The sequence below is a fragment of the Nerophis lumbriciformis genome, linkage group LG01, assembly GCF_033978685.3.
Source record: "Nerophis lumbriciformis linkage group LG01, RoL_Nlum_v2.1, whole genome shotgun sequence".
Classification (NCBI taxonomy): domain Eukaryota; kingdom Metazoa; phylum Chordata; class Actinopteri; order Syngnathiformes; family Syngnathidae; genus Nerophis; species Nerophis lumbriciformis.
In genome coordinates, this window is record NC_084548.2 from 65,663,192 (window position 1) to 65,688,262 (window position 25,071).

Genomic DNA, 25,071 nt, shown 5'->3' on the forward strand with positions numbered 1-25,071 from the left:
AACTAACCTGTTATACAGGAGGAAAAAGCACACAGGACGTTTCAATTGTTCACAGACTGGTCGCGCTCATCAGAATGACAAGACACTTCCGGTCTGCAGGCGATAGCATTCAATTGGGAAGAAACGCCCTACTGCCCCCTACTGACCAATGTGAATACTGATAAATGTGTAATGACAGCTCCAAAAACGAATTCAAACCACAAAATAAAATAAATAAATCAACACAAAAATGTGACACATTATGAGTGGGTCACATATGCATGTACAGTAGATGGCAGTATTGTCCTGTTTAAAAGTGTCACAACATTGCTGTTTACGGCAGACGAACTGCTTTACGGTAGACACTGTTGTTGTGTGTTGTCAACACGTCACTCAGGTCGGCCTGAATTTCGGGAGTTTTTCGGGAGAAAATTTGTCCCGGGAGGTTTTCGGGAGAGGTGCTGAATTTCGGGAGTCTCCGGGAAAATCCGGGAGGGTTGGCAAGTATGTCTGTATCATGAATCAATATAACTGGACCCCGACTTAAACAAGTTGAAAAATGTATTGGGGTGTTACCATTTAGGGGTCAATTGTACGGAATATGTGCAATCTACTAATAAAAGTCTCAATCAATAAAATCAATCAAAGGCACACCAGACTGTATCTCACGCCCGCGGCACAGTGGTTGAAAAACACTGCTCTAAGCTATTCTTTTGGTTGTGCTTTTGTGACCCACCCATAACGCGTCACATTTTTTCTGTTGATTTATTTAGATTATTTTGTGGTTTGAATTCGTTTTTGGAGCTGTCATTCCACATTTATCAGTATTCACCTTGGTCAGTAGGGGGCAGTAGAGCGTTTCTTCCCAATTGAATGCTATCACCTGCAGACCGGAAGCTTCGATCTTGTTATCCTGATGAGGGCGACCAGTCTGGAAACAACTGGAACGTTCTGTGGGATTTTTCCTCCCGTTTCACAGGTTAGTTTTGGCGAATCAACTCACTGAATGATATCCATGTGATCATTATAACTTTAAGTACACGTTCTGATGGTGGAGCCTAGTGATGGGTTGATGAGGCGTCATTGCAAAACAGTATTGATACTGTGTCACTAAATACTGACATCTGCTGGACATTAAAAATCCCTACAGGCAACCTATGGACCGACTCAACTGACACTGATTTTATGACCTAGAACAGGGGTCGGCAACCCAAAATGTTGAAAGAGCCATATTGGACCAAAAATACAAAAACAAATCAGTCTGGAGCCGCAAAAAAAATTAAAAGCCATATTACATACAGATAGTGTGTCATTAGATATAAATTGAATTAAGAGGACTTAAAGGAAACCAAATGACCTCAAATATACCTACAAATGAGGCATAATGATGTAATATGTACATATAGCTAGCCTAAATAGCATGTTAGCATCGATTAACTTGAAGTCATGCAGTGACCAAATATGCCCGATTAGCACTCCACACAAGTCAATAACATCAACAAAACTCACCTTTGTGCATTCACGCACAACGTTAAAAGTTTGGTGGACAAAATGAGACAGAAAAAGAAGTAGCATAAAACACGTCCTAGAAAGTTATACGTGTAAACCAGGGGTCGGCAACCCGCGGCTCTAGAGCCGCATGCGGCTCTTTAGCGCCGCCCTAGTGGCTCTCTGGAGCTTTTTCAAAAAATGTATGAAACATGGAAAAAGATGAGGGGAAAAAAATCTATTTTTGTTTTAATATGGTTTCTGTAGGAGGACAAACATGACACAAACCTCCCTAATTGTTATAAAGCACACTGTTTATATTAAACATGCTTCACTGATTCGAGTATTTGGTGAGCGCCGTTTTGTCCTACTAATTTTGGCGGTCCTTGAACTCACCGTAGTTTGTTTACACGTATAACTTTATCCGACTTTCTAGGACGTGTCTTATGCCACTTCTTTTTCTGTCTCATTTTGTCCACCAAACTTTTAAGGTTGTGCATGAAAGGTGAGTTTTGTTGATGTTATTGACTTGTGTGGAGTGCTAATCAGACATATTTGGTCACTGCATGACTGCAAGCTAATCGATGCTAACAGGCTATTTAGGCTAGCTATATGTACATATTACATCATTATGCCTCATTTGTAGCTATATTTGAGGTCATTTCGTTTCCTTTAAGTCCTCTTAATTCCATGACACACTATCTGAATGTAGTATGTCTTTAAATTTTTTGCGGCTCCAGACAGATTTGTTTTTGTATTTTTGGTCCAATATGGCTCTTTCAACATTTTGGGTTGCCGACCCCTGGTGTAAACAAACATACTGTGAGTTCAAGGACCGCCAAAATTAGTGGGACAAAACGGCGCTCGCCAAATACTCGAATGAGTGAAGCATGTTTAATACAAACAGTGTGCTTTATAACAATTGGGGAGGTTTGTGTCATGTTTGTCCTCCTTCAGAAACCATATTAACACAAAAAATTTATTTTTTTCCCCTCATCTTTTTTCATACATTTTCGAAAAAGCTCCAGAGAGCCACTAGGGCGGCGCTAAAGAGCCGCATGCGGCTCTAGAGCCGCGGGTTGCCGACCCCCGACCTAGTATATACAATAATATAAACCAAGTCATTGTATTTCATTTAGGATTATTTCATATCTTCATTTAAATAAAAAAATATTTTTATCTTTTTTAGATACAGTCAATAAATAATGTGAACATGTATCATAACATGGAAATCTAAGAGAACGTGTTGTGAATGAGGATGCTTATGGACTGGGAATTTTTTTTTTTTTTTTACACCATCCATCTTCTTCCGCTTATCCGAGGTCGGGTCGCGGGGGCAGCAGCCTAAGCAGGGAAGCCCAGACTTCCCTCTCCCCGGCCACTTCGTCCAGCTCTTCCTGTGGCGTTCCCAGGCCAGCCGGGAGACATAGTCTTCCCAACGTGTCCCAACGTGTTTTTTTTTTACACATTTTTATTTTAAAAAAAAACAGTTTTTCCAACGTATTAAATTTTAGACGATTTCTCTTCTTAGTTATTATTTCTCCGGCTGTAGAAAAGACCCGCTCACAGGGCACAGAGGAGGCGTCAGTGCGACACCGTTCGCGTATCGGTCATGTGACCGAGACAGCTCATGATCGGTCACGTGACTTTCTAAAAGCGGTACGCGCACCTACACAGGGTTTTGCTCTATGAGCTCGACGCATACGCCGATGTAATCGGTGTTGCCGGACCCATCACTAGATATTCGAGTATACGTTCTCACGCAGTTACTTTTAGCTGCGGGCATTACACTACAGGCTGTTATCACTCTTTCTTGTCTCTCCTTCTCACAGAGACATAAAACAAGCGCACCTTCTTACATACGTCACATATTGTCGCGCGTGCAACGTCATTCGCTCTCGCGGAGCAGACAGGTATCGGCATGGGTAACGTTAGCTGTGGTGCTAGCGGAGAGGTGCGAGTGGTAATACGAGAGAGAGAGAAGGTGCGAATCTGGTAACAAATGAAGGAAGAATTAATTCCCAAGAAAAACAGCAGGGAGTCCATCGTCTGGCGGTGGTTTGGCTTCAAGCGGGAAGATGTTGAACAGACAACCGTAATATGTCAAGTACCGTATTTTTCGGATTATAAATCGCTCCGGAGTATAAGTCGCACCGGCCAAAAATGCATAATAAAGAAGGAAAAAAACATATATAAGTCGCACTGGAGTATAAGTCGCATTTTTTGGGGAAATTTATTTGATAAAAGCCAACACCAAGAATAGACATTTGAAAGACAATTTAAAATAAATAAAGAATAGTGAACAACAGGCTGAATATAAGTGTACGTTATATGAGGCATAAATAACCAACTGAGAACGTGCCTGGTATGTTAACGTAACATATTATGGTAGGAGTCATTCAAATAACTATAACATATAGAACATGCTATACGTTTACTAAACAATCTGTCACTCCTAATCGCTAAATCACATGAAATCTTATACGTCTAGTCTCTTACGGGAATGAGCTAAATAATAATATTTGATATTTTACGGCAATGTGTTAATAATTTCACACATAAATCGCTCCTGAGTATAAGTCGCACCCCCGGCCAAACTATGAAAAAAAACTGTGACTTATAGTCCGAAAAATACGGTAGGTGTACTGTCACGACCTGTCACATCACGCCGTGACTTATTTTGAGTTTTTTGCTGTTTTCCTGTGTGTAGTCATGTTTTAGTTCTTGTCTTGCGCTCCTATTTTGGTGGCTTTTCCTTTTTTTTTGATGGTATTATCCGGTTGCAGTTTCATGTCTTCCTTTGAGCGCTACTCCCTGCACCTGCTTTGTTTTAGCAATCGAGAATATTTAAGATGTTGCTATCTTTTTTTGTGTGGACATTGTTGATTGTTATGTCATGTACGGATCAGTGACGTGCGGTCACTGGAGGCAGGTGAGGCGGGGCCTCACCTGCCATCATGGAAAGAAAAAAAATGTAAAAAGAAACAAAATCTATTAAATTGTTATATGTATTCAGTGATTATACTATAAAGTTATTTTTCATTTAACTTCACCAGTTTTAGATTATTTTTATTCAAAATCGCTGAATTTTCACATTTGCCGTTCAAATACTGAGAAGAGACGGTGCGGTGATCAGCAGCCAGTTGAGGCACGTCACTCAATTGTGCCTCACCATGGATTGTGGACTCGACTAACTGCTGGCCTGCTGTGCAGTGAGACCGTATTGCTATATGAACTATATTATACATTTCCATAGTTTAGTTAGCTGATGTATATAATGTACAGTGTATTTTGTCAACAACTGTATGTGTGTAAAGTATTTATTGTGCTGAGCGATCATAAAACTGCTGTGAAGACGCACTGGCTGAGGCTCGCGTAATCCCGCCTCCTGGTGCCGGTTAATGCACCCCCCGCCGCAGAACGCACCCCCGACCGGAGCGCCACACCAACCAAAGCCCACACCCAAACCCTCCACGTGCAAGACCGAATCCACCCAAAAAAAGTCACTTAACAAGAAGCCAAAAAGTGCAAAAACAACATTGCTCGCGCCGGAGGAGCCGTGAACGACTGCAGGGACACAACATTAGGTACACCTGCAGACTGCAGCACGGATTTCATATTTCATTCATTCACAACTCCTCCAACACGAACACCACTGTTCCCACACTTATAAGTAAAGGTAAGACCATAATAACGTTTTTTTTAATTAAATGTGATTTTTTTTGTGTGCTACAGTTTGTATGTGTAAAGTTAAAGTTAAGTTAAAGTACCAATGATTGTCACACACACACTAGGTGTGGTGAAATTTGTCCTCTGCATTTGACCCATCCCTTGATCACCCCCTGGGAGGTGAGGGGAGCAGTGGGCAGCAGCGGCGCCGCGCCCGGGAATAATTGTTGGTGATTTAATCCCCAATTCCAACCCTTGATGCTTAGTGCCAAGCAGGGAAGAATGCTGGTATGAGCTTTTAAACATAACCCGTTAACTGCTGCCAATCAAATGGTGAATAAGATACTCTTTAGGGTTCATATGTTTGTAACTCTGACTGTGATGAAGTCAGTGCCTCACCAGCCATCAACCTCACCGCACGTCACTGGTACGGATGTACTTTGTGGACGCCGTCTCTGCTCCACACGCTGTAAGTCTTTGCTGTCGTCCAGAATTCTGTTTTTCTTTACAGCATCGACACTCAACAACGGCACAGTATTTGTAGATTATAATAACTGGTTTGCAAAAAATATTTTTAACCTAAATAGGTGAAAGTGCATAATCTCCCACGGCACACCAGACTGTACCTCGGCACAGTGGTTGAAAAACACTGCTATAACCTCCCAGTATATCAACATAAAGTTTCTCGCTTACTCCAAACTTTCTTTCTGCTGCTCGATTGCCGTTTCCTGCTGCATATTTCATTACTTCCAGCTTGTAACCTGCAGTATATGATTTCCTTTTCGGTGCCATTTTTGTTCAGCCCTTCTCAGTTTTTATAAGTTACCGCCAATGTTGAAATGATCAATTTTCATAGGTACGAAAGTAGCAGGCAGCATCTTTTTTTTCACAATGCACTTATGCCATGACCCGCCCCCGACAAATTTTTATTGGTTGACGTGTGTGTGTGTGTGACGATTGCTGATATACGCCTAGTCTCTTACATGAATGAGATAAATAATATTATTTGATATTTTACGGTAATGTGTTAATAATTTCACACATAAATCGCTCCAGAGTATAAATCGCACCCCCGGCCAAACTATGAAAAAAACTGCGATTTATAATCCGGAAAATATAGTATGCGGCAAAAGCGTTGCTACAAAAAGTAGCGGCACTGCTAATGTGTAGCATCATTTGAAAAGTCACCCGCTAGAGAATGAAGAGTGCTTGAAACGCCGCATGTCAACATATCCGTTCGGTGCAACACCCAACAAAATGCCCAAGCAACCATTTCCACATCAACACCGTATAAAAAAAATAGTCAACAACAGAAGGAGATAACGTCCGCAGTAACCTACCACATAGCGAAGGACATACACTATTTAAGTTCTTTTTATGCAGCTCATTTTTATTTGACAGTTATTGAAAAATCTGTGACATCATGCACAAAAGTGCACTTTATTTGTTTTCAACTATTGTAGTGGCATTCTGTACAAAAAAAATGCACTTTAATTTAGTGTTGTTTTGATAAGTCATCTTAATAAAAGGCCATATCACCCAGCCCTAGTTCAGATTTGTCATGACTTGGTCCTGGGTGTTTGCTTTTCCGGAATGCAACGGAAAGTTGGCTCGGGCGAGACGGGAATGTAAGTACATGATTTATTTAATATATTAAAAAAAAGTACAAACGAAAAGCGCGCACAGTGGCGGAGAACAAACTATGAAACCAAAAGACTATAGCATTAATAAACAAAAACTTACTTGACTTGGACAAAAGTAGCAGCATGCAGGATGGACATGAAAACAAGTGTCAGGAATGTACAGAGCATAAATGTGAGATGTCACCAGAAAGACAAACTGAAAACAATGAACTTAAATACTATAGACATGATTAGTGAAAGCAGGTGCGTGACTCGAAACGTGAAACAGGTGCGTGACGTGACAGGTGAAAACTAATGGTTGCTATGGTGACAAAACAAAACAAAAGTGCACAAAAAGTCCAAAAACCAAACCGAACATGACTAAAACAAAACATGATCACACAGACATGACAAGATTTGGTTATATAAGTTAAGCTCTCAGGAATGGTCAATGAACACTTCAAGTATAGTAACTTAAAGTTGCTATTATAAGAAGACGAATATGAAGGAAAGTAAAGTGCTTAAATGAATGTTGCTAAAAGGTGCATTAAGTTAAAGGTGAATATTCCTGAGAAAGACAAGACAGTGAAATAAGGTCTAATTGGGCACTATATTGTATGTTTTGGAGTGATGATGTGGATATGTGAAAATATATGGGAAAGGCATACAGTATTGTTATGGTAATTATAACTCCAGTGATACAGTGATGGTTTAATGATGCTTTTTTATTGAGTGTTTTGATGAAAATAGAGTTGAAGATTAATATAAAGTGACAAAAGATATGGGAAATGAAGTGACTTGTGGATTTGTAATTTCTGTTAATAAATTCTGATGCGAGCGACCAGTCTGTAAACAACTGAAACGTTCTGTGTGATTTTTCCTTCTGTTTAACAGGACATTATTATCTGACTGCTTGTCCTGCAACACTTTACTGCTATGATTTCAGACTAATGTACTTCCTCTACATGTACCAAAGCACCAAAACCAACATAAGCAACCTAACCTCTATGACTTGCAGAAATGCTATGAACTTGAAGAAACGACTTACTGTCTTAGTAAATTTAAAAAAATACATGTAAAATTAACTGTCAGTGTGCTGTTTTCTATGGGTATAATGTGTTCAGGATCAAACTTTTAATAAAGTTACAGGTAGGCGTACATAACATATTGCTTTCTAATAAATGTTGTGGTAGTTCAGTTTGTTCATATGTGAGAGACCCTCAAATCGTGAATTGAATTATATTTACATAGCGCTTTTCTCTAGTGACTCAAAGCGCTTTACATAGTGAAACCCAATATCTAAGTTACATTTAAGCCAGTGTGGGTGGCACAGGGAGCAGGTGGGTAAAGTGTCTTGCCCAAGGACACAACAGCAGTGACTAGGATGGCGGAAGCGGGGATCGAACCTGCAACCCTCAAGTTGCTGGCACGGCCGCTCTACCAACCGAGCTATACCGTGAATTGGATTGTCCCTGATCAAAAGCATCTTAAAAATTCTAATCACTACTTTATGAATGAAAGAAGGGTTATGAATATGAACAAAGATTCAAATTACTACACTGTATGAAACAAACAATGGTTAGGGTTAGCATTTAAGGATGTGCATGAAGGTATGTGACTAATTAAAAAAGAAAAGAAAAATGAATAAGAAAAAAAGTTAGGGTTAAAGATTTTATTTGTTTTAGTATAATAAAAAAAAACATTTTTGAAGGAAGAACAAAATGCAGGGACCAAAAAATAATACAAACAAAAAATGTTAGGTTTAAGAAAGTGTACAACGATGAGAACATTCAAAACTAATAGGTTAGAAAAAATATTTCCAAATTTTTTACAATTATTATTTTTTTGGACCTGACGCGCTTGCACAAATTGGTGAGTTTTTGTGTGTGGAATTTGCAAGAATAATAATAAACGAAACAATTACAATAGGTCAGGAGCAGCAATAATAATAAACGGAACAATTACAATATGTCAGGAGCAGCAATAATCATAAACGGAACAATTCCAATAGGTTCTTCGCAGCTTTTGCAAATAAATGAGGTTACCACTCTGTCTTTCGTACAGGGTTTCTGCAGGTATCAGCAGATCTAAGTGAATGCTATTTTAATGCCACTTAAAACACATTTAATGCCCATGTCCTATTGCAGGTAGTTATCATATGTAATCAAAAACGTACTATTGTCTATATAGACACAATTCTAAGCATTTGACAATATTAATCTTGAATAGTTGAACGGCTTAAATTAACTGTTACTCTGTAGTGGATTAAAATTGACTCACAAGATTGTTTAATCTGGGGATGTATTTTTCTGTAGTGGTAGCAGCAGCTGCCAGTTGTGGTGGCGACAGCAGAAGTTGCTTTGTGGGTCACTCCAAAAAAATTGGGCACCTTTAGCCTGCCTTTAATTGCCGACTTGAGATTAGCTAAAAGCATTTGTTATTTTACCTAATTAAATGTTTAGTAATGCCTGTGGATATCATATGTAATCCTTTTTAATGCCAGTAAAGGCCTTAATTATCGCAAAATCCGTTCAGTGAATTTTAATGCTTACCCGAAAAAACCCCGTGATGTTGTTTTGAACAGCTGTCGGGGATACGAATCAACTCGGTCAATTTTCAGTCCTTTTGCAACAGATTCTAAGTATAAGGTGCAGAAAACATCAAATACGTTTTACACAGTTCTGTACGAGCATAAGGAACAGAAAGCAACAGCTGTTCAATCAAGCGGAGAGAATTTCGATTTTCAGACTAACCACAATTCTAATTTGTAACGATTCTTAATCGATTCAAAAACATCAAAAATTGATTTAAATTATTATACTTTTTTCAATCTGTTCTGTCCAGCCACAAATCATATAGTTGATGTAGATGATCATATCTACTGTACAGATTTACATTAGAAAAATGTTAGATACTTATCTTGCCTTATTTGTATTTGACTTTATTAAATGTTTGGGTAGAATTTTATTAAACAAAACCAGTTTTCTTTACGTAATATAGAAATTGTTCAGAACTGTTTATCTATTTTATAAAGGAATGTAGTTAATCATTGAATCGGCATCTAATGTTATTTAAAAAAGTATTGGTTTTGAATCGAGAATCAATTCTGAATCAAATCGTGTGGTGCCCAAAGATTCACAGCCCTACAAGTTTACATTTCTTTGTGCTATTATCTTGCACATGTAAGAGGTCATTAGCCCAATTATGGCTTTATAGATAAAAGTGTACCAATGCCTCAAATTTCAAGTAGAAAGATCTGGCCATCCTATGTGAGAGTACAACTCACAATGATGTGTCCTGGCTTTACCGTTGGTAATAAATAATAAAGTTGTTCGTTTTTTAAGTTACCGTCTGTATGTAAGAGCTGTAGAACGTTATGTTATCAATTTGACCCATTTTCTACCAGTTACTGCTACTAGCATGTAGCATTTCCTTCTTGGTTGACAAAGGGTAAATGGCTAGAATCGCCCCCTAGTGTTTGGGAGGTGCATAGCGTTTGGCCAATGAATTACAGAGCTGTGTAGGAAAATGAAAAGACATAATTACAAGTATCCAAGTGTTACAGTGCAAGTGATCCCACCAAAGGCAGCAAAAACATTTGATCGTAACTCGTTTTCTAAGCCATAAACATAAAAAAAAAGAGACCGTGTAACACGAGGAGCAGTTTGATGATGAGCAAAGCTCATCTCCTTCTCGTCTTCAAGTGTGACCACGCTCCTCAGTGGTCGCTCTGTGTCCCAGTGCTCAAAAGATCCTGGAGGAAAAGGATGACAGCACAAGAATCCAAGTGGAAGTGTTAGCTGAAAGACGAGTTTGGATGCGTAAACGGTCCATGTGAGCGAGGCCTGGGCGATATGGCCTAAAAAGAAAATCTTTTTTTACAATTTTTACTCCTACTTTTAAAGAAAGGGAAAAGTTTGTTATGCTGCCGCATTTTTTTAACATAACGTTGCAGCGTGCAGTCAGTTGTTCCAGGTCTGTTGCCGCAAATCTCAACTACTGACAACACTTTTCTTTTCTTTGGAACAACGTCTCGCTCTCGTTAGTGTTAGCATTAGCCATGTTTTTTTTGCTATGTGTGAATCTCCGCAAAGGAAATAAGAAGGGAGGAAGCTCTTCGGGGCAAAACATATTTCAAAATTGTCTGCAACAAAAAAAGTCTAATTTTTCGATAAAACCGATAAATCGCCAAGGCCTAATGTGAGCAAACTTACTGTGTGCTGACTGCTGCTCTCGCATTTAGCTTTCATCCGTCTTGTTCTCTGAGTGCTCGGTACCATCGTCACCAGCTGTCAGACAAACACAAACACACCGTGACATCAACGCCTCACATTTTGTACCTTTACTTCCTTCCAAAGGTATGAAGAGTCCAGAACTTTTACGGTAGTCAGAATGCTAACGTAGGGGATGAAATACTCATGTTCCCCACTGTACATCTAGAAGGTGCATCTTCACTCGTATCAGATCTTTGATGTGTGACTCCATTGGTTGAGAAACATCAAGAAGCAGAGTGGTGCACTTCTACTTCCTGTCAAAAGTTAGATATGTGACACGTTTACATTGCCTGCATGTCAGCAGGTCACATGACTAGAGGCAGTGTATGGAATCATTTACATTTTAATTAGGGCTATCAAAGGATTAACATTTATACTTAATATTTAATTGCGATTCATCACATTCTGTCCATAGTTAAATCATAGTTAATCGAGGTTAATCACAGATAGTTTATTAGCTTTAATAAGTCTACCTTACACCAGTGGTCCTCAAACTTATTTTCACTAAGTACCACCTCAGAAAACACTTGGCTACCACCATAATGACCAGCATTAAAACACAGTAGCGTAGTAGGCCTACATATTCATTAAAAACAAGGACAAGGTTTTATTTAACAAGTATATATAATACGTTTGGCTACTAACGTTCCACATAGTTTGAACAGTAACACTGTGTTTGAATATCGGAAAATAAAACACGTCACGTCATTACAGTTTAGTTGATTCTTTGGTGTACTACTAGATGGAGCCGTACGACAGCTTGAGAATCACTTCCTGAGACAGATAATTGTCAAGTAAAGTAAAGTAAAGTTCGACTCAGATTTTAAAGGGGAACATTATCACAATTTCAGAATTGTTAAAACCATTAAAAATCAGTTCCCAGTGGCTTATTATATTTTTCGAAGTTTTTTTCAAAATTTTACCCATCACGCAATATCCCTGAAAAAAGCTTCAAAGTGCCTGATTTTAACTATCGTTATATACACCCGTCCATTTTCCTGTGACGTCACATAGTGATGCCAACACAAACAAACATGGCGGAAAGAACAGCAAGCTATAGCGACATTAGCTCGGATTCAGATTCGGATTTCAGCGGCTTAAGCGATTCAACAGATTACGAATGTATTGAAACGGATGGTTGTAGTGTGGAGGCAGGTAGCGAAAACGAAATTGAAGAAGAAACTGAAGCTATTGAGCCATATCGGTTTGAACCGTATGCAAGCGAAACCGAGGAAAACGACACGACAGCCAGCGACACGGGAGAAAGCGAGGACGAATTCGGCGATCGCCTTCTAACCAACGATTGGTATGTGTTTGTTTGGCATTAAAGGAAACTAACAACTATGAACTAGGTTTACAGCATATGAAATACATTTGGCAACAACATGCACTTTGAGAGTGCAGACAGCCCAATTTTCATCAATTAATATATTCTGTAGACATACCCTCATCCGCGCTCTTTTCCTGAAAGCTGATCTGTCCAGTTTTGGAGTTGATGTCAGCAGGCCAGGGAAGCTAGGGTCGATATTCTTCTCTTGATCATCTTCGGTGGCATAAGGGACGGTGTGAGCCAAGACATCCAGGGGGTTTAGCTCGCTTGTCTGCGGGAACAAATTGCCGCCATTGCTTGCCGTGCTACCGAGGTCCTTTGTCCCTGAATTGCTCACACACTCCGGCAGATTCAATGGGGGTCTGGCGGAAGATTCCTTTGACTTTATCGTTGGAAATGCATCTGCTTTGAGTGTCGCAGGATATCCACACATTCTTGCCATCTCTGTCGTAGCATAGCTTTCGTCGGTAAAGTGTGCGGAACAAACGTCCAATTTCTTGCCACTTTCGCATCTTTGGGCCACTGGTGCAACTTGAATCCGTCCCTGTTCGTGTTGTTACACCCTCCGACAACACACCGACGAGGCATGATGTCTCCAAGGTACGGAAAACAGTCGAAAAAACGGAAAATAACAGAGCTGATTTGACTCGGTGTTTGAGAAAATGGCGGATTGCTTCCCGATGTGACGCCACGTTGTGACGTCATCGCTCCGAGAGCGAATATTAGAAAGGCGTTTAATTCTCCAAAATTCACCCATTTAGAGTTCGGAAATCGGTTAAAAAAATATATGGTCTTTTTTCTGCAACATCAAGGTATATATTGACGCTTACATAGGTCTGGTGATAATGTTCCCCTTTAACACTGAGTGATATCCATCCTGCAATGGCGCCCCATAATACACCTGCTGTGAACCTGTTTTTATGTTTTTATTTACTCTATTTTATTTATTTATTTTTTATCGTGTTCTGTTTGTGTTGTGTTTGCTCGGTACTCGTATTATCTTTTAACCTGCCCATTGTACAGCACTTTGGCTACCCCTGTGGTACATTTTAAATGTGCTTTATAAATAAAGTTGATTTGATTTGATTTGAAGTTTTGAATACTGTCAACATGGGACGTGCTGTAAAAGGAAATTAGCGTTAACTCGTTACGATCCCTTTAAATTTTACAGCCCTAATATTAACCAACACTAGAACCAAAACAATCAGCTTCCAAAGGCACCAGCTTCCACCTCTGCTATCCAGTAGGGTTAATAACGATAAACCGGTTTGAGCGGATATCCAGTTTGACAAGTGAGCGATTCGGTTGAGTCGGTAGCAGTCACCTCATTCGATCAGAATCAGCTGTGAATCTTTAGATTCATCGATTAACGGACCGGGTGTTGCACGAGACTATCAATCAGTTGACAGGGGGATGCCTCTGTATCAGCAGACTGGGGTGGTGGTTTCTCTTTTTAAAAAGAGGAACCAGAGGGTGTGTTCCAACTATCGTGGGATCACACTCCTCAGCCTTCCTGGTAAGAGGTGTACTTGAGAAGAGGTTACGTCGGCTAGTTAAACCTCGGATTGAAGAGGAGCATTGTGGTTTTCGTCCTGGTCACGGAACCGTGGACCAATTCCTTAAGGGTGCATGGGTGTTTGCCCAATCAGTCTACATGTGTTTTGTAGACTTAGAGAAGGCATTCGTTCGTGTCCCTTGGGAAGTCCTGATGAGAGTGCTCAAAGAGTAAGGACATACCTCTATGACCAGTGTCAGAGATTGGTCCGCATTGCCTGCAGTAAGTCGAACCCGTTTCCAGTGAGGGTTGGACCCCGCCAGGGCTGCCCCTTGTCACAAATTCTGTTTACAACTTTTATGGACAGAATTTACAGTTTATATTTAAAAAAACGTGAGAGCCAGGGTTGCCCACCAAATGGAATCTCTTGTCGATGCGACATATGAGTAGGCTCATGATGCAAAACACTTTTTAATGGAAACACCTACAAGTCGCAAATGTACTGTGTCGAAATTGTACAAATATCACTTTTATTTTGCGAAAAACTGCAACGGAAATGCAGCCTTTGTCTCCCGGCTGGCCTGGGAACACCTCGCGATAGTCTTAGAAGACGTATGGCCTCTCAATAGAGTAGTTTTCATCAGTTCATGCTCTTAGACTTAGCTTGGACAGATCTCGCATGAGCGCTTGGTGCCAAGGTCTTAACTATTCATCCAACATGAGGAGGAGCGTATGTACAGGAAGGAATGCTTTTGTTCTTTTGTGGTGTAAAAAAGAAAGTGTCCATCAACAAATGTTAACCATAGAATGGAATCATTCATAAACTGTATCGAATCATTCCGTTTTTTAAATATAATGTTATTGAATGGCATGGTAACCCATGTATCTCGATGCATATGGAATCGTCCATCACAAAGTGATGTCCAACTCTACTATCCAGTAAGACAAAGTGAAGATTTTCAGTCTAAACTTGTAACAAACGTCCACATCACCACTTCAACCCTGCTTTGTTTATGGCGGCTCAAAGAAAAGAGAATATGATTGACTTACCAGCTGGATCATAGTTGGCTGAAATGAAAGACAGACAAGATGACTTGGACTTTTGTCTTCACATCACCTTTCTATGTGAGAGTGTGTGCTCTCTCTTTGAGGATCTTGGAGTGTTTGTTGGCACCTTTGCAACCTGGAGGAAAGCATCAACTCACAGAAAAAGAAGTGTGTCCCTCACCTTTTTTGTTCTTGTGACGTATGGCGACTATGACAATGATGGCGAGGATCACTGCAGCGACCGCCACCGTGGCGCCGACGGTGACCCTCACATTGCCTGTTGAGAGCAAAAAAGCAGGAAGAGGAAACCTGAATGAGTACTTTGCATACATGCCATCTAATGTCCAGCATTGTTCTTGTGACATGGATCAATAATGGTGGAAGTTCTGATAAAATATCGCCAATGTTCTTGATTTGAGGACGTAATAATTCAACTTAATGTGTCGAATGCAGCTGAGATAGTCTCCAGCACTCACCACGTCGCCGAGAGGGACAAGCGGTAGAAAATGGATGGATGAATGGGTGTTTTTCTCACCTTCATCGCTTGCGTTGCTCAGGATGCTTCTTCTCTCCAGCTTGGTGACCAGGTCCTCTTTGACACCAGACAGCTGAAACACACATTCGTACTTGCCCTCCACTTCGGCCGTCACCTCCACTTTCAGATCCACCGTCATCTGGAAGGTTCCATCAGGGTTGGGCAGCATTTCTCCGTGCACCACGTTCTCGTGGAGATCCTTGCCGTCTTTCCTCCAATTCAAGGCTGCACTGCTGGGGTAAAAACCTGTCGCGAAGCAGCTGACTGGAGAGGACGGCGTCTTCTGGAGGAGAAACACTTCTGGAAGCACTGTATGGGAAAGAGTGTAGGTTGTAATGCTACTTATGGTCCTACAGGGGGTGGGCTATCAGCGTACATCATGTGGTTTACCTGGTCTGATAAAGAGGTTTCTACCAAAGTTCAGATACTTTTTCAAATTATGAACGCAGATCTCAGTTAGGTCAAACTTAATGTACTCCATAAGATCTCGATCGTGGTCCAACTTGTGTTTCATGGGGACAGCTTGTGGTTTTGCTGCAGTCCATGTCCATGTCTTGGTATCTAATGCTAAAAAATCTTCTCCATCATAACTGGACTGTAACCAACTCTTGATTTCATCAGTCTCATCATTCCATTCACAGCCTGTCATCCTCTGGTAAATGTGAAGAGCTGAAAGATTAACACAAAGTGTATAAAATGGAGTAAGACCCAATCACCATCATTCCACGTGCACACATACTGTACACACTTGTGTCTTTAAGAGGTCATACTATGATTTTAATCTACAATTACCACACTTCCTTGTGTTCTACATAGCCTGTAATGATGGTGCTTTTTGTCAAACTCTGGATACATTTTGCTTTACAGACCAACTTCAAGCCCCTTTCTGAGTGTCTCTTGAAAACAAGTTGTTTCGGGGTCTGCATTCTTAGATGTACATGCGTATTGCCACAAAATATAACCAGGCCTTTCTTACTTCTTCAGATAAGGCTGGAGGTCTGTTAAGTGACCAGGGCCCTCATGTAACAAGCCTGCGTACGCACAAAAATTTGCCCTGACATTTGGCTTTTGTGCCCTCAAAAAGTTGACAACATGAAAGGACAAGTGGCCTTGCCCCTAAAATGATGACATTCCGGACCTGGTCCTAACCTAGGTTGTGTGTACACCACCTCCTCTCTCCTAACCGTCCCTTTATATTATTCCCCTTTAATTGGTTGTTATGACAGGTTATTAGTCATTCTTTTCCAACTGGGATTTGAATTAACTCATTGTCTGCCATTTTGAGTGCTCACTTGGCTATTAATAATATGCTCCTACAGCAGCTGCCAACATACAAGACAAGTGAGTTTTGATAACTTGAGCCCTCTAAGCAGAGCCGGCCCAAGGCATAAGCGCACTAAGCGCTTGCTTAGGGACCCGCGGCCACCAGGGGGCCCCCAAAAGCAATTAACAAAAAATTCTTATTTTTTATTTTTTGCATGTACGAGTCTGACTGATGATTTCTAAATGATCAAAGATATATTATTGTACAAAAACACAATTTTAGGTCAACAGAGTGCTGCTGCTGATCTAGGCCTAGTGATTCTTCCTGCCTCTCTTTAAATGTAAAGCTGCCTCTGCTGCACCTGTGACGTTTGCCGCCTGCCGTGCAATGCCAGTGCGCACTGGGCATCAAAAGCGCAGATAGAGGCAAAACAATGTCACAAAAAAAGACATATCCTTCAGGTGCAGAAAAAAGGAAGAAGAAGAAAGTGGAAGAGGAGAAAAAAATGCCATGATAAAGGTATGTTTGCATGACTTGGTAATAAAAAGTTTATCAAAGAGATTTGTAGTTGTAATTAGCTTTAGCTAGGTGACGTTAGCTACCTAGCGCGGTGCTAGCAATATGTTTTTAGCATCAGGTTACTAGTGAGATATGTTATTTGCACAAATTGTTTGCAGCAGAGCACGATCATTTATGTGAGTAAAATAAACATTATTTTTTACATCAACTCATAAGTTATGTGAAACTTCCCCAGGAGCATTGTTAAAATACTTTGGAGGCACAGAATCAGCCCAGAGCCAGTCCACATCCTCAGGCTCAACTGTGAGTGATGAATCAGGTGAGGAAAAGACTGTCACCATACAGTATACATTTAATTTCTTAGTATAAACATTACACCTGAAGGGAAATTAATATAGTCAAAGTATCTCATTAATATGTGTGCCTATATGTATGTATGTATGCAGGCCCGGCCCTAACCAATCTGGCGCCCTAGGCAAGATTTTAGGTGGCGCCCCCCCACATCGGCAGTGAAGTGTATATACTCACAAGAAACCGAATAGCTTTGTCTTTGACCTTTTTTTTTTTTTTACTTACAACTATACCTAATATATAAAGGGGTGGAAAAGTGACTATTACCTGCAGGACAAACATAGCTAACCAGAAGGCAAAAACAATGTAAACAAAAAACAGCTGCTTAAAAGATCTAATACAAATGTCCCTGAAAAATGTAAGGTGGGAGTACTGTAATTACCTAACGTTACATTATTATTTTCCATAACAATTTAGCCCCCTCCACAATATTAACCCGACGTTAAAACAGAACTAGCTATTTATTGATTAGCAATTGCCGAATCATGTGACATTAGCTTAATGCTAAAAAGCCGGGTACTATCACATTCTGTAACAGACAAATAATTTCATGTTCGGCTCACCTACCTGCTACCTCTGTCTTTTCTCGTTTCTCCTCCTCTTCTTTTCTCTTTTTTCTTCCCTGGGCACCTGACAGTTTTGGCCGTTTTGACATCTTGTGTTGATTTTTTGATGTGGTGACTGTTACGGCTCAGGCTCCTGCCAACGCCGCTCATCCGTCTGTGCGCACCTCGGGACACGCCCACTGGTGCGCACATCCAGGGACGCGCCGCGCGTCTCCGCCCTGCTGCAGCCACCAGCTGCAATCACTCGCTGGCAATCTGCACACCTGCGACTGATCAGAGCGAGATCAATAAAGGACCAGTGGACCCAAGGATCGTCGCGGGAACTTAGCTTTCTCATGGTGTACCGTAAGCCTTATGCGCTCTTACTATATTCGTGTTTCCTCTCCGTGCCTTGATTTGTCCCTTGTCTTCTCCCGTGTCCCCGCAGTACCCTCCGTCGCCTGCGTCTCAATTTCCCCTGGATCTCCCTCTGGACTCCGACTGCTTCCTTCGTTCCTCGACCTCTTGCTCGCCCCTGGATTCTGACGCCTCGCTCTCGCCCCGGATCAGCTGCCTGCCCCCTGGACTTCCGCGTATCTCGTTCAACACGTTGGTAACACTCACTTCAGTTAAATTCTACACATAGTCTTACACCATTCCCTTTTGTATTCTAGTTCACACTCCATTTCCTTAGTTTAGTAATATTGTTTATTATTATTTATATATATATATATGTTGACTATATAGATATAATAAATAATTGTATATACCGCCCCCTGGTGTCTGTTTGCCGTCACCCCCTCTCAGTAAACACAACAGTAAGTTCCCGCCAAAATTATTAAAGGACCTGACGGCACAGTTCCTTAGCCCCGCCCCCAGTGACTTTAGTTCCGCCCCCTGTGATTTTTTTCTTTTTCTTTTTTCTGCCTCTTGTCCCATTCACCATGTCTTTTTCTTTTTTTCGCTCCACACCGGAGGAGTTTTCTTGTCCTGCCAAACTGTCATGGAAAGGCATGTTTAGCAGTGATGTGAGCAAGGAGGAATTTACCCGTCGCCTGGACACCCTCCTCCCACCCATAGTGACTGTTCCTCAGCCAGAGAGAAGCGTCTGGCATCCGCTTTCGGAGAGGGGGGGTAGTACTGGTGGCTGTGCTGATGGGGTGGCGCAGCTGCACCAAGACAGGCTACCCTCTGCCAGACTAATTCCACCTGTCTTCCGCTTTTCCCAGCCGCAACCACCAGTCCCCTGGCTAGCCTCCGAGCTAGCACCAGCCCCCCGGCTAGCGTCCGAGCTAGCACCTGTCCCTCGGCTAGCGTCCGAGCTAGCACCTGTCCCTCGGCTAGCGTCCGAGCTAGCACCTGTCCCTCGGCTAGCGTCCGAGCTAGCACCTGTCCCTCGGCTAGCGTCCGAGCTAGCACCTGTCCCTCGGCTAGCGTCCGAGCTAGCACCTGTCCCTCGGCTAGCGTCCGAGCTAGCACCTGTCCCTCGGCTAGCGTCCGAGCTAGCACCTGTCCCTCGGCTAGCGTCCGAGCTAGCACCTGTCCCTCGGCTAGCGTCCGAGCTAGCACCTGTCCCTCGGCTAGCGTCCGAGCTAGCACCTGTCCCTCGGCTAGCGTCCGAGCTAGCACCTGTCCCTCGGCTAGCGTCCGAGCTAGCACCTGTCCCTCGGCTAGCGTCCGAGCTAGCACCTGTCCCTCGGCTAGCGTCCGAGCTAGCACCAGCCCCTCGGCTAGCGTCCGAGCTAGCCCCAGCCCCTCGGCTAGCGTCCGAGCTAGCACCAGCCCCTCGGCTAGCCTCCGAGCTAGCACCAGCCCCTCGGCTAGCCTCCGAGCTAGCACCAGCCCCTCGGCTAGCGTCCGAGCTAGCACCAGCCCCTCGGCTAGCCTCCGAGCTAGCACCAGTCCCCAGGCTGGCCCCCACGTCTCCACCAGCTCCCAGGCTGGCCCCCACGTCTCCACCAGCTCCCAGGCTGGCCCCCACGTCTCCACCAGCTCCCAGGCTGGCCCCCACGTCTCCACCAGCTCCCAGGCTGGCCCCCACGTCTCCACCAGCTCCCAGGCTGGCCCCCACGTCTCCACCAGCTCCCAGGCTGGCCCCCACGTCTCCACCAGCTCCCAGGCTGGCCTCGACTCCAGCACCTCGGCCTGCTCCGCCGACTCCAGCACCTCGGCCTGCTCCGCCGACTCCAGCACCTCGGCCTGCTCCGCCGACTCCAGCACCTCGGCCTGCTCCGCCGACTCCAGCACCTCGGCCTGCTCCGCCGACTCCAGCACCTCGGCCTGCTCCGCCGACTTCAGCACCTCGGCCAGCTCCTCAGCTGCCCTCCTCGTCTCCGGCTTTGACGTCTGCCGCTTCCACGCCGCCGATGACGTCTGCCGCTTCCACGCCGCCGATGACGTCTGCCGCTTCCACGCCGCCGATGACGTCTGCCGCTTCCACGCCGCCGATGACGTCTTCCTCCACGCCTGCCTCGCCGATGACGTCTTCCTCCACGCCTGCCTCGCCGATGACGTCTTCCTCCACGCCTGCCTCGCCGATGACGTCTTCCTCCACACCGCCGCCGATGTCATATCCTCGTTTCCGGCGAGACGCACCATGGCGCCAATCACGTCCGCCTTCCCGACGGCCAAGATGGTGGCCGTCCCTTGGTCGCCGGCTTCAGCGGCGTTCTTCTCGCCGCCGCCATCAGACTCGTCCTCGGTGGATTCGGGGACACTGGGGCCGGCGACCCACCACCAGTTCTCCCCTCCACCCTCCCTTGTTTCGTGAGTATGTTGGACATCTGGAATCTGTCCATAGGGGGGGGATACTGTTACGGCTCAGGCTCCTGCCAACGCCGCTCATCCGTCTGTGCGCACCTCGGGACACGCCCACTGGTGCGCACATCCAGGGACGCGCCGCGCGTCTCCGCCCTGCTGCAGCCACCAGCTGCAATCACTCGCTGGCAATCTGCACACCTGCGACTGATCAGAGCGAGATCAATAAAGGACCAGTGGACCCAAGGATCGTCGCGGGAACTTAGCTTTCTCATGGTGTACCGTAAGCCTTATGCGCTCTTACTATATTCGTGTTTCCTCTCCGTGCCTTGATTTGTCCCTTGTCTTCTCCCGTGTCCCCGCAGTACCCTCCGTCGCCTGCGTCTCAATTTCCCCTGGATCTCCCTCTGGACTCCGACTGCTTCCTTCGTTCCTCGACCTCTTGCTCGCCCCTGGATTCTGACGCCTCGCTCTCGCCCCGGATCAGCTGCCTGCCCCCTGGACTTCCGCGTATCTCGTTCAACACGTTGGTAACACTCACTTCAGTTAAATTCTACACATAGTCTTACACCATTCCCTTTTGTATTCTAGTTCACACTCCATTTCCTTAGTTTAGTAATATTGTTTATTATTATTTATATATATATATATGTTGACTATATAGATATAATAAATAATTGTATATACCGCCCCCTGGTGTCTGTTTGCCGTCACCCCCTCTCAGTAAACACAACAGTGACGTCCAAAAAGAGTCATGATACGGGAAGGGAGGGGGCGCACCGTGCGGGGCGAGAGGGGGGGGAGGGGCGTAATGTTGTAACAAATAATATTTCTATTAAATAGGCTTTACTTTGCATTTTAATTAACGTGGGATTATTTTTTGTATTTAGAAATAATAGTACCAACTTTTTCTTTTTTTTTCTCCAACATTTGTGGCACTGGCGTGGCGCCCCCTGATGGACGGTGCCCTTAGCATTTGCCTATACGGCCTATGCCACGGGCCGGCCCTGTATGTATGTATTTCATCTTAGATCCATCTCCATCCTCTACAGTGGTCTCTCACACACCTCCATCCTCTGTGCCCACTGTCCCCTCCATGTCTGAAACCACAACTGATTTATCTAGTAAGTTAACTGCAAAACACCCTTTATAATTGCTCATTGTACTGCAGAACATTCTGAGATTAATAATTATGTCCAACAGTGCAATTTAATGACCTTATAGGTCCTTCTTTTTTAGTCATTGTCTTTCTTTGGTCACTTCCTCAGCAACTTCCACCACAACGTCCCCTTCACACCATGGACCATCATCAGCTCTGCCAGTTGACCCAGCTGAGTGGCCTTCTTTCCTCTCAGATTCAGACAGGACTGAGCAGGTGATCAGAGGACCACTGTCTATTAAGGAGAACTTTTCATTCCCCAAACGGCATGATGGCCGAAGTTTTCATTATCATTATACCTACAGACAGCTAGTCAATGGGGAAAAAGTCAAGCGTAGCTGGCTGACTTATTCAAGAAGTAAAGATGCAGTCTATTGCTTTTGCTGCAAATTATTTTCCAAAAAGTCCTTAAAACTGGCAGCCGAGGGACAGCGGGATTGGGTCAACATAGGTGCACTGCTGAAACAGCATGAAAACAGTGAAGATCATTGGAGCAACATGGTGAAATGGAAGGAATTTGCCTTGCGTCTTTCAAAGGGGAAAACTATTGATGAAATTAACTTCAGTAGACTGCGCTCTCTTTGTACAAAGTAAACATTAAATATGAACAATTAACTAAAAATATAAACTAGTAATTAAAGACTAATATGTACAAGACTGATGAGACAAGATGACACTTTTACTGTAAATACAAAGCTTTATCACTTGGACTGTTCAACCCCAGGCCACTCTTCTAGCTGAATATTTTCTACATTTTAAGATTAGGAACCATATGTGGCACTCTGGACATCATTCGTTCATTCATTGGTATTATTTATGTTCTTAACTGGGCCACCCCCATATCTTTATAAATGACATGTCATTTGTAAAGACATGCCAGGCTGACAATAGGATAATGTAAACAACACTGCCAGAGCCGCAATGAGTTTATAGTAGGTGTGTGAATGATCAACAATCAATATTATTGGCAGAAATAGAGGGCCCCAAAATCAAATTTTGCTTAGGGCCCCATGGAGGCTTGGGCCGGCACTGCCTCTAAGTGTCAGTCATGTGTTTTTTCTACATCATTATGGATGCCCACAGACAAGGTATCCGTCCAGTAATGTGTGTTTATTTCAGTACATCAAATATTTATGAACAAACCTTCAGTGTGGTTGAAGCTCTTCTGTAAACTTTCCAAGTCCTCTTTGTCCTTCACTTCATCGCGAGTACCTGACTGTGTCTGCCCCAAAAAGTGCTCTGGATCCACTGTTGTAAAGTTCTTCATCCATTCTTGTTTGGCTTCTGCTTTACTTGTGTTGCTGTCATAGTGACCGATCTCAATGTCATTAAGATAAGCCACGACCACATAATCTGGGAAGTTTGTAACTTGAGAGGACGCAGTGTGGAAATACGTGAGCGAGTAAGTCACTGAGAGAAAAACAAAACAGGATGAGAGTTTTATCTTTTTTAAATATCAACAATGGATTTCAGTCAACTCTGTCCACAGTTGGGCAAAATTCCAAAACAAGTGCAGTTCCCCTTTAAGACCTATCGTTCACAATCATTATGAGGGACAAGAACACACGTGTCTTTTCATGAAGTTTAGTTCTTTTATGAATTTATTATGGGTCTACTGAAAATGTGAGCAAATCTGCTGGGTCAAAAGTATACATACAGCAATGTTAATATTTGCTTACATGTCCCTTGGCAAGTTTCTGTCACGGTGCCAGCTCAAACCCGTTTTTTCATGGCAGCTGTGTCTGCCGGCATCTCTACTGACATTGCGCTCAGACATGACCCTGCCTGCGCTGAGCGCCCAAGTCAGGACTTTGGGACGGCCATTCTAAAACCTTAATTGTAGCCTGATTTAGCCATTCCTTTACCACTCTTGACGTGTGTTTGGGGTCATTGTCCTGTTGGAACACCCAACTGCGCCAAAGACCCAACCTCCGGGCTGATGATTTTAGGTTGTCCTGAAGAATTTGGAGGTAATCCTCCATTTTCATTGTCCCTTTTACTCTCTGTAAAGCACCAGTTCCATTGGCAGCAAAACAGACCCAGAGCATAATACTACCACCACCATGCTTGACGATAGGTCTGGTGTTCCTGGGATTAAAGGCCTCAGCTTTTCTCCTCCAAACATATTGCTGGGTATTGTGGCCAAACACCTCAATTTTAGTTTAATCTGACATCACATGGACAAAGATAAGACCTTCTGGAGGAAAGTTCTGTGGTCAGATGAAATGAAAATTGAGCTCTTTGAGGTTGGGTCTTGGGCCCAGGACAATGACCCCAAACACACGTCAAAAGTGGTAACGGAATGGCTAAATCAGGCTAGAATTAAGGTTTTAGAATGTCCTTCCCAAATTCCCAAAAAAATAAGAGTTGTAGAAATTATTGGAAACTCAAGACAGCCATGACATTATGTTCTTTACAAGTGTATGTCAACTTTTGACCACGACTGTAAGCAGTGCATATCATCGTTTATTATTTGTTTATATTCCCTTTAAAAAATAAACTAAAGAAAGTGACTAAAATGCACTTGTTCATAACCACTCATGTTTGGTCAAAGTAAACAATGTCAACAATAGTCATGAAAATAAAAACAGTGTCATAATAGGTGTCAATTTATTAAATATTTTGGAATATTAGAATGGACTTACCAGGCAGTCCGCGGTGTATTTGCACAATTAGCATTGACACCAAAAGCAAGTTCATGATCTGCTGTCACAAGTGCAGAATGAAAATATTGTTAGTTAGCAACTTAGCGAGACAAAGAAAATGACAAACTTACCTGGCGATCGTTGTTGTTACAACTGTACACCTGAGCAAATGACAATTCACTTCCTCAATGTTGTAAAATATGACTTGACGGGGAGGAGCCAGAAATGATCATAATCAGAATCAGCTTTATTGGCCAAAAATGTTTAACACACAAGGAATCTGACTTGGTATGCTGTGCTCTCTTGTTCAATGTAAAACAATCATTTTAACAATGAACTAAAAATGCAACCCCAACTGTCAAAGTTAAGTTGCGGTTTTGCACGGTATTTGA

General features: G+C 42.9%; 1 protein-coding gene across 1 annotated transcript; it reads right to left on the reverse strand.

Moving 5' to 3' along the window:
• Positions 1 to 8,424: 8,424 nt before the first annotated feature.
• On the reverse strand, positions 8,425 to 24,827 carry LOC133571827 (class I histocompatibility antigen, F10 alpha chain-like). The gene is made up of 9 exons (XM_072916578.1): positions 24,811 to 24,827; positions 24,680 to 24,737; positions 23,178 to 23,444; positions 15,830 to 16,108; positions 15,440 to 15,748; positions 15,086 to 15,181; positions 14,908 to 14,925; positions 10,973 to 11,047; positions 8,425 to 10,512 (listed from the first exon to the last, which is right to left on the reverse strand). The coding sequence occupies exons 2-8, from the start codon at positions 24,732 to 24,734 to the stop codon at positions 10,998 to 11,000; spliced, it is 1,074 nt and encodes a 357-aa protein (XP_072772679.1). The 5' UTR covers positions 24,735 to 24,737; positions 24,811 to 24,827; the 3' UTR covers positions 8,425 to 10,512; positions 10,973 to 10,997.
• Positions 24,828 to 25,071: the final 244 nt, after the last annotated feature.